A 9,875-nucleotide genomic window follows, 5' to 3' on the forward strand; every position below is an offset into this window, starting at 1 on the left:
ATGCTATCATATAGAGTAGGTAATAAAAAAACATATTATAAATGAGCTTAAAGTGTCAATAACGCAATATAAAAGTAAACGTTACACTCAATAATCATTATTTACAATAATGTCCATCTTTTTGTCATGCTCAATAAATGTCTTGGACAATAATATCTTTGTCAAAAGGTCAATTATCATAAGGTTTGGGCTAATATATTCTATTACTACTCTTTATTTCTCAACTTTTCTTTCATGATAAAGTATTTTAATTTTACATTCTTATCACCTTTAGATTATTTTTTGTTCATAGAAAAACACTACCATAGAGTTATCATAATACATTTTCAACAGTCTGACAATCCTGTCGACAATTTCAAGCCTTGAAATAAAGTTCTACAACCAATTAACCTAAATTGAGATGAAAATAGACTTAGTTTGATAGTAAGTTGGTTGTTGTAGTTTGGGATAATTTGTCATGAAACAACCAAACTTGGTCAATGATATCAGGCCTACTCAAAACAAACATTCATGCAAGAGCTGATCCTAGAAAAATAATATTAACAACAAACTTTAACATATTTTATTTTTAGAATATTTTATTTTTAGAGACATTACTCATTATTATTTAATGAAATTAATGTGGAACCTACTAAATAACATGAGTCTCATCCTTTGTTTAATGTATAATTGGATTAAAATTTGCAAACATAAATTAAAAAATGAATTTACAATAAATTAATTTGTTTAGATATTTTTTATTGAAAAATGTTGAAAAAAGAATCAATTCTTTTTTACGTCGATTGAATCAAGACTGTACTTCTCGAATATTTGATGTTGATGTATAGTTACATTTATGGCTGAAGCATATCAATCGAAATGATACCCCAATTCAAAAAGAAATAACACTTTTTCTTTTCTATTTTTTTTTGGAATGTTTTTGCCAATTGATAGAAGACAATATTTGCATCCAAAATCACGATAAGCATGCACCACAACATCTTAATTATGGTTGTCACTGCAACTGTATCACTCCCTAATTGTACACTATACAATTGCATTAGCTTGCAACAGGCCAACTTCTATACATAACGCAACCATGACCAGCTATATATGACCACAATACAATTTACAATATCCTGATTCTGGTTGTGGGCCGAGTGATGAATATTAATATTGCTAATTAACTCATCCAAATACAGAAGAAAAAAGAGACAAACGTTTATAGTTTGATTTGTTGAATTGAATTCAAGTGACAATCTTGGAGCCTCTAATTCGTGCCACCACCACCTAATTGAGTTGTTGCCACAATATTGTTAATAAAACAGCGCTAATAGCTACTAGCATGACATTGGCTGATTTGTCAGCATAAGCATGGCCAACTGAGATATCTACTGCTACTGGGAATTTCCCATTCCCTGACTTTATCGAACTGCATGCATCAAAATAATATATATCTTTATGTTAGTTATTCATTCTTAAAGAGAGAATTAATTAGAAGATTGTACAGAAATTTATCTCAACACAATCTATCCTATGCCTTGGAGGTTATTTATTATACACGGACAGTTTCAATATCAGTGCTTCCAACTTAATTAAGAAACAAAAAACAAAATTGACAACCACATCTACAGATTACAGTGGTATCAATCACACTCCCTGTTGGTCTTCCAACTTATATTTAATTTACTGTTTTACATTCTTCTTGTAGCTTTATATTTGTAATGAATTTTCTTAAAGAAAGAGGTTTTTATTTTCATAGTTAATCAATCAATGTAGATTTTCAATAATGAAATAAAATCCCCATGAAAATAATCCTATAATACAAATTATGTTTTAACTACTAACTTAAAAATCTTATATAATCACTGAATAAGATTGCAAGACTATTAAAAAGTAATCACATAAAAGCAGGTCAGCCCCGACCCTCAGAGTAGGTCAAAGGGGCAACCGCCCCGAGCCCTTAGTGGAGAAGGGCCCAAAAAATTTGTCAGCTTTGGTATTTCACAAATTGGGGATAACCAGCTAGTAATTGGTGCAAAAAGGAAGTTATAGGTCCTGCGTTTGTGTCTGTGTTGTGCAGTATTAAAAAAAATCTCTCTTTTGGAAACATATGTGACAATTTAAGCATATGCCATATTAGAGGACGGGCACTGCATTTTGAGTGGTATCCATCTATCTTGTGTTGTTATTGGATAGTCCTACTTTTATAGCTAGTTGCTTCTTGTGCTGCTATTGAGTAGTGCTATTTTGCTTTGGTTGCTTTGAGGACAAATATATTTACTAAATTAGTTTTTTTTATCAGATAAAAGAAAAATTATTACTTTAGCAAAATGTAGTTATATATATATATATATATATATATATATATATATATATATATATATATATATATATATATATATGTATAAAAGAAAATCTAGTAAAAAGTAATAACATGAGAGAACCTTTTAATTAGGCCATACTTAATAGGCTGGTTGTATTCTCTCCTTTTATATTTTTTTCATGGATCTTCTTTTATAAATTATTAGTTCAATAGTACTTTAGACTTTTGGGGTCTCATTCAAATGAACTTATTTATTGAGAAAATTATGTATAAGTATTTTAGGTCAATTGAGATAAATTTATGGTGATGAGAAATATCTAGTTAAAATAGCATTTGAAATTTACCACCTAATTTTCTCATCCCATAAAATACATTTTTTTAGATTATTCAAATCATCTATAGAATATGCTATTTTTAATAAAAATATGTGTTTCAATTTTTAAATACTTATATATAAGGATCCTTTTTATTGTTTCATCCCGGAACCCTAGAATTTCAGGTTGATATTTTTCAAAAACTAATAAACTTAAATATTTGTAAAGTCATCTACTTTTAATTCTTTGAAAATTATTTGTGTTAATTTTAATTTCTAGAAATTTTAAAGCTCTTAAAAATAATGACATTATTAGATATATGTCACATTATTATTAAATAATTAGTAAAAAAATTTAAAAGATTAAATTTATATTTACATGTATTATTAAGAATATATTCTTTATAAAAAAAGAATATATTTCATCCTATACTAAATATAGTAAACTTTTATCCTTAATTTTTTAAATACTAATTTAAAAACAAGACCATAGCCAAATTAAAAAAATAACACTTTTTTATATAATTTTTTTTTTATCATAATTAAACTTGTAGAGTTGAAGATTTACCTTAAGGAGGTCGAGGGACAGAAAGTGATGCGGTAATCCGCGGAGGCACAAGTGAAGGTGCTGGTGGCATCATCGTAGGCGTAGCTATAAGCGCGTGGGCACGCGCTCTTGAACAGCTGCGAGTACGAGCTCGCCTTGCATGTCTCAGGCGTCGCGTAACGTCCGCTACAACAATACCGCGGATCCCCGAACGCTTCACACGCGCTCTTGCACGCCACGCCCTCACCACTCGCCACCGTCTTCACCTTCAGCTCCGCCGGACACCCTCCATTCAAGTCCGCCGCGCACCCCGTCGCTGTGCAGTTCCCGCCGCCGCGCGCCTCCACCAGCATGGGGAGGTTGTAGCCGTCCACCACGCTGACGTCGTAGAAGTCCAGTCCCCCCGCGCCGTTCAAGGTGAACTCCGCCAGTGTGGCCGGTGGGACGGCGCCTCCGCCGCCGCATTCCACGGCGGAGGATCCGCAGTCTCCGGTGACGCAGGAGAATTTTCCGGCGGAGTCCGTGGAGCACAGGGTCCGGCCCCACAGGCGGCCAGACCAGGCGGTGGGGACCGCGACCGCGTTGGACTGGCCGGGTTGCAGGGCGAAGCCGGTGGTGGCGAGTTGCGCCGTTCCGGCGCCGGATAAAATCCCCGGCCAAACCGGGTAGCTACACTTGTTTACGATGCTGAATGTCGCTGAATTTGACCCTGGCCATTTACAACAAATAATGTTAATAGTTGGTTAATAAGGTGTGTTGTTACATCTATCATTAAATTTTATAGCATGTTATATTATTTTTAGATAAAAAAGTTTTGATAAATTGAATTTGAGAGAGTCATTAAGGTAGCTGTAATATGTCTCAAGATTTAAAGAATGTTTACATAATTACTTATATACATATCTCACCAATTAACAAAGTTTTTTTCCTGCAATTTTGTTGCAAGGTCAAAGTTATTGGAAACTTGACAATTGTAATGCAATTGCAATTGTTGTTAAACGAGTCATAATTATTTATAATGTTTAACAATATTAAAGATTTTGACTAAAATGTGACAAGCACACCAATGTAAAACCCTGAACCATATCCCTATAATTTTAAATTATATGCTGTTACAAGCATGAATCATTTTAACATAATTGAACAAGGAAAATGTTACATATATCACCTTCATGTTACTTAAAGAGAGAAACAAAGAAAATTAAAGTGGATTGTATAGGTTTAAAAAGTGATATAGCGTGGTAAAAGGAGAAACAAAGAGAAGTTATGAATGTCAATAAATTGTTTGTAAAATAAAGGTATTAATACATATTATCAGTCATTGAATAATAAAATTTACATGCTCTTAAAAAAAAACATTTACATGACATGATATCTACGTGTTTATGGACAAATATCACTATCAGTATCACCTCTTAGAAAGTGAGAGAAAAATAGGAAGATCAGAGTGGCAGCAAATTGGTCATGAGTTGAAGCACTCATGGCTTAAAATTGGCAAACTAGATGATCAAAGTAAAATGTGGAAGGACTAATTAGCTTTGCCTAGCAGTGTTGGAGGTGTATGAAACAGGGTTTAGTGGAAGGGGGATATATAGAGTATAGACTATAGAGATTCTAGTGTGGGGATCATGTGCAGTTGTGGGGGCATGGTATAAGGTATGGGTCAGGTCCCACTTTAGCAGTTGCACATGCATGCATAAATAGGCCTTCACAGTCTAGGTCCCCAAAGTGTGTTCTGTTTGGTGAAGATTTGAGCAATTTTCATAAGCTCTAGATCCAAAGAATCTATTTATAAAACCATAGGCTTTTCGAATAAATGTATATACTAGTGCTGTATGCTGACGAACAGAGGAGTGGAAAAGAGTTAATGGCAGAAAGGATTGGTACTAGTTTGCGAATACAATAATTACGAGAAATAAATCAACCACATGCAGGATGTGAATATGTGATGTCAAAATTGTGCTAAATTTATCAAAAGTTGTTGAGATAATTAGTTCAACACTTGAGTTCCTTAATTATATTTAGTTACAGAATTTTAATAAGAAATATCATTTTATTTGAAAATGAATCGATAGGAATTTCCTGTTTCTATGCTGGTAAAAAAAAATTGTGGCAAATTTGAAGGCACCATCGTGTGTAATTAATAAGGTAACGTAGGAATAAAGATTGAGATTAAGGTGAGGTCAGTTTAGGACTAAGGGTACTCTTTTACTCAGTTTTCATGTGGATTTTGTGCCCCCTGACTCTGTCTCTAAAGTTACTAAATCCCTCTTTGATCACATGCTCCCTACTAGGAATGTCATAAACCCATACGCAATACAACGCATCTGGCACTAATTGACGTATTTCTTCCACCCCAAAACAGAATAATTAGTTTAAAAGATGATGTTTAAAAAAATGAGATACTGTTTGTCTTCTTAAAGCAACTTGCACTACATATTAAATAACAGCAAAAAAATATATATTTTACAAAGATTTGAAATTATTTTATTAATATTCAAATGTTAATATGGAATGTCAAAATGAGTCAAATTTAATAGAATAATAGTTTAGGCCCAATACAATTTTGGCCCAACTCAAATTATTAGTTTGATGCAAACTGACCTGTGGTGGGTCAATCTAAATTCCTGACTCTTTTATAATAAACTCTTTTAATTTGAAAAGTATATAAAAAATGCATATTATAATACACTCTTTTAATTGGTTACCTAGAATTTTACAACGCGGTAAATGTTTTTTTTAAAGCTTTACATTATGTGTTGAGCTCATAAATGTCTTTTCTGTGATTAACTCCATCAAGTTGTGATTTATAAATGTTTTACTCATTAAAAGTAATTTTCTAGTCTCCATAGTATATACTTTTAAATTTTAGTCCTTAAGAAAACATCTCAATTTTAATCCTTCAAAAATAACACTTTTCACTTTTGGTTCGTGTTGTTTGACTTTAATCCTAAGAAAAATCTTCAGCAGCCAAATTTTTCTATAGCCACAGAGGATCTGCGTTCCTTTAATCTTAGTAATTTTATATTGAATTAGTCCTTCTAATATTTTAATTGAAAAATAATATTTTTACTACTATTTAACTTCATTTCTTAATCGTATTGACACTCTAGTTTAATTCAAAAACTGATTCTAATTTTCAATAATTGACAAAAATAAGTTGGTGAGATTATTGGCTTTTGGATATAAATAAATAGTCACTATTATGACGCCACCAGATCTAACGAAACAATTCAATGGTATTAAGAGAAAAATAACAAAAAAAGAGATACGAGAGGGTCTGATTTTATTTTTGACAAAATACAAGAGGGAAAATTACTAAAATATTGAATAATCAAACCTCGTAACATGACTCTTTCTGCAATAAAAGTTTGTCAAAGTGACACAAATGAAGATAATCAATAGGGAGTTTACTTGTTTTTTTTACTGCAATAGGAAGTTTGCTTTAAGTTACATATACATAACTTTAGAAATATTTTGAATTTTTTTTTCAAAATATTTCAATTTTATAGATCAGATGCATTTGATTTCAAATTTTCATTATTATATTCCTAACTCAAAGTGCTCCTTGGTATATTCATAAAAAGTAATAATTATCCAATTAAAATTAAACAAAAAATTGTCATTAAAACTCAAACCCATTATTGGATAGACTCCTATAGAATATCCTTAACATCTATCTATAAGTGATTTGTGAAGAAAAAAAAAAATGTCATGCCAAGTCAAGGGAGGAGAAGGGTGATGCTTTAGTAGCCATAATAAAATTGGTGTCGGTATCTCGGTGGTTAATGGTTACGGCTAAGGTTTTCATCAATAACATCCAAAACAATTAAAAATTGAATATCTGCGAATCGTTGAGTAGATTTAATTTTAGTTGAAAAGATCAAAAACAGACAAATAATAATTTACGAGTCTACCATATGACCCGAATCTCCAATGCTGCGCACTATTCTTCTAAACATATGACTGGACCAAAGTGGGCTTGTCAATTCTTAACCAAAACCATTTTCCTCTTTTTGAGCGAACCCCGAATCTCTCAACCCCAATCCTATGATAGTGAGTTAGTTGCAAGTGACACCATCTGCAAATGACTCCTGCAACTTTAATAGTACTAATGTTTACTAAAGATGCTAGCAACTTACAACTTAATGCAATCAACACAAGAAATTTTGGGAAGTTTTATGGAATGATACAAATGCTGCCGCAATAATTATTGCACCAATGCTCTTCACCAGAGTTTTTTTTTTTTTCATTAGTGATTACAACATTAAATAATCATAATAACACAATCCAATCGAATAAAATTTGCTCAATTTGATTTGGTTTAGATTGTTGGAAGAAAAAAAACTCAACCCAACACAGTGATCATTTGTAATGTGAAACTAAGAAATATTAATAATATCCCTGTTTTTCCATTTGCTTCTTAGGTATAGGTAGAGCACAAAACAGATTTGTAATTTGGATCTTAGATTTTGCAAAGGCACAAAATATTGATAGTGTCCCTAGATTTTGCACAGATAGAACTAACTTGGTGACAAGCCCGACCCAATATAGCTAAACCACAAAACAAAAAATATAAGAAAAGAACTAGAATGTGTTTCAATCGAAAAACTAAGTTCTTATGTGAACAAACTTCCCCTGAGGAACAAGTCGTGAAATCTGAGAAATAATTAAGAGAAAAGACTTCACAGGTTTGGAGTTCAAAAGTGCAATTTGGGGAATACCCTGTTAGAATCACATAAAAAGCCAGAGTAGAAGTAATGCAAAAAATCCAAATCCAGTAAAACTCGTATGAGATGCACCCTAATCTCACTAAAGAAGCTCAAATGATTCACCAGAATATAACAGCAAACTAGCCAAGTAATCAAGCCAGCAATATGACGACCAACAGTTATGTCACTACCATTCTATTAAGATAAGAATTGAAATGGTAAGCAATCTTAAAATGGTGGCAAGGTGAGGAATAATCTAGTTCTGATTAAATAAGTAGACATAAGGTAAATGTAGAAATCTATGTAATATTTCTCATGTTTGAAAATCTTATCAGATTGGGATTTTCCTTCGGACCAAATGCTATCATTAATCTTCTTCAATTAATCTTTGGTTCCATTGTTGCAAGTTGCAATCCAAATTAATGTTCACAAGAATCATTGGTCAAGTCCAAGCACACAAAGTCACAAACCATGCATCATTGAAAAGAGATACACTCCACAGTCCACATTCCACAATCTCGAGAACACTAGTCTAAATTTATGATCATATTGATAATAAACCTTTCAGACAAATAAATTAAGATATAAATCTCAACAGTTCTGTAACAAGAAAGACAAGAGAAGGCAAAATCGCCTGCTGAAGCAGTACCATAGTCAAAAAACCCAAAACCAGACAATCTTCTTTTTTTTGCCATATGTATAAACTTCCCCGAAATAATAATAATAATAAGTTAATAACTGTTAAAAGGTGCAAAAAAAGAGAATATGTACTATTCCACCTTTTTTCTCCCTTCGCAAAACGTCATAAACCCTTCTTCACCTCACCCTGAAGCTTCAACACATTCCCTTGCAAAATGCCCTGGCTTCCCACAGTTAAAGCACGTGCTTTTTCCACCGCCGCCGCCACCACTGTTACCACCATCGCCATATCTCCCTCCTTCCATGCCGCAATCCCTAGCCAAATGACCAACCTCCCCACACCGAAAACAACCGCCACCGCTGCTCCCACCGCCAATGTTACCCTTCCCGGTGGCACAATCCCTCGCCATGTGTCCAAATCCGCCACACCTAAAGCAAGATCCGCTCCCGCCACCGCCGCCTACACCCACATTGCCGCCTCCGCCGCGCACGCAATCCCTCGCGAGGTGGCCGAACCCGCCGCAATTGAAACAACCACCGCCACTGCCGCCTCCACCGCCGCCGGTATTGCTGCTCCTGTTGCAATCCCTTGCGAGGTGGCCGAAATCACCACACTGGTAGCACGCGGCGCCGCTGCCACCATTGCGCCTGGCGCCGAAGCCGGATCCTCCGGCGCGGTTGTTGGCGGCAGAGGCGCGGGGCTGGAGAGGGGCGCCGTCGACGCCAGTGACGTCGACGGCCTTGGTCTTGTCGTTGTCTCCGGTGGCGATGGCGAACTCAACGCGGTCGCCCTCGAGGAGGGTGCGGTAGCCGTCGGATCTGATGGAGGACTGGTGGACGAAGAGATCCTCGCCGCCGTCGTCGGGCTTGATGAAGCCGAAGCCCTTGCCATTGTTAAACCACTGCACCACGCCCGTGAATCGCTCTTCCGCCATCGAAATCGCTTCGATTTTGAGACCCAACAAACCCTAGAAACTAGAAAGAGAGCCTCAAGCGGTGAAATGCCAACAACATAGTACTTTGTGTAGAGTCGTTTTTAAATCATCCATGATTGCAGTAAAAAAAAAATACTCATGCTTAATTGTATAATTATTTTAAAGATTAATATACATAGATTTGTGACAGGAACATTTAATTTATTTTTAAATTTTACATTCCTTTTAAATGTTTTTCTAATTTATCTTTATATTATAAATCTAAATTATCATCTTTAAGACTTATCTTTCAATCCTTAGGGAAAAAAGTAAAGACTTATCTTTCAAAAGAGAACTGTATGTGAGGAGTTTTTGTTTAAAAGGAATATTTTTAAAATATTTTCTTAACTTTTAGTATCTCTTTCAATCGATTATTTCTATATTC

The 9,875-nt window shown here is 34.3% G+C and overlaps 2 protein-coding genes across 2 annotated transcripts; both read right to left on the minus strand.

Annotated features, from left to right (window-relative positions):
• Positions 1-873: 873 nt before the first annotated feature.
• LOC114390291 (thaumatin-like protein 1b) lies at positions 874-4,773 on the minus strand. The gene is made up of 3 exons (XM_028350998.1): positions 4,578-4,773; positions 3,187-3,874; positions 874-1,411 (listed from the first exon to the last, which is right to left on the minus strand). Exons 1-3 carry the CDS (start codon positions 4,645-4,647, stop codon positions 1,270-1,272), a joined length of 900 nt encoding a protein of 299 aa, XP_028206799.1. The 5' UTR covers positions 4,648-4,773; the 3' UTR covers positions 874-1,269.
• Positions 4,774-8,403: 3,630 nt separating this feature from the next.
• On the minus strand, positions 8,404-9,544 carry LOC114389255 (cold shock domain-containing protein 3-like). Its single transcript, XM_028349888.1, has one exon. The coding sequence runs from the start codon at positions 9,449-9,451 to the stop codon at positions 8,699-8,701; it is 753 nt and encodes a 250-aa protein (XP_028205689.1). The 5' UTR covers positions 9,452-9,544; the 3' UTR covers positions 8,404-8,698.
• Positions 9,545-9,875: the final 331 nt, after the last annotated feature.

This window comes from Glycine soja, chromosome 16 (genome assembly GCF_004193775.1).
Source record: "Glycine soja cultivar W05 chromosome 16, ASM419377v2, whole genome shotgun sequence".
NCBI classification, from domain to species: Eukaryota; Viridiplantae; Streptophyta; class Magnoliopsida; order Fabales; family Fabaceae; genus Glycine; species Glycine soja.

Excerpts from the sequence above, each read along its gene's own strand:
- LOC114390291 (XM_028350998.1), bottom strand. The coding sequence starts at position 4,647 with ATGAGTGCTTCAACTCATGACCAATTTGCTGCCACTCTGATCTTCCTA. Across the intron at positions 3,875-4,577 it reads TTTCTCTCACTTTCTAAGAG|GGTCAAATTCAGCGACATTC; the intron begins GTGATACTGATA and ends GTAAATGGCCAG. Across the intron at positions 1,412-3,186 it reads TGTCCCTCGACCTCCTTAAG|TTCGATAAAGTCAGGGAATG; the intron begins GTAAATCTTCAA and ends TGATGCATGCAG.
- LOC114389255 (XM_028349888.1), bottom strand. The coding sequence starts at position 9,451 with ATGGCGGAAGAGCGATTCACGGGCGTGGTGCAGTGGTTTAACAATGGC.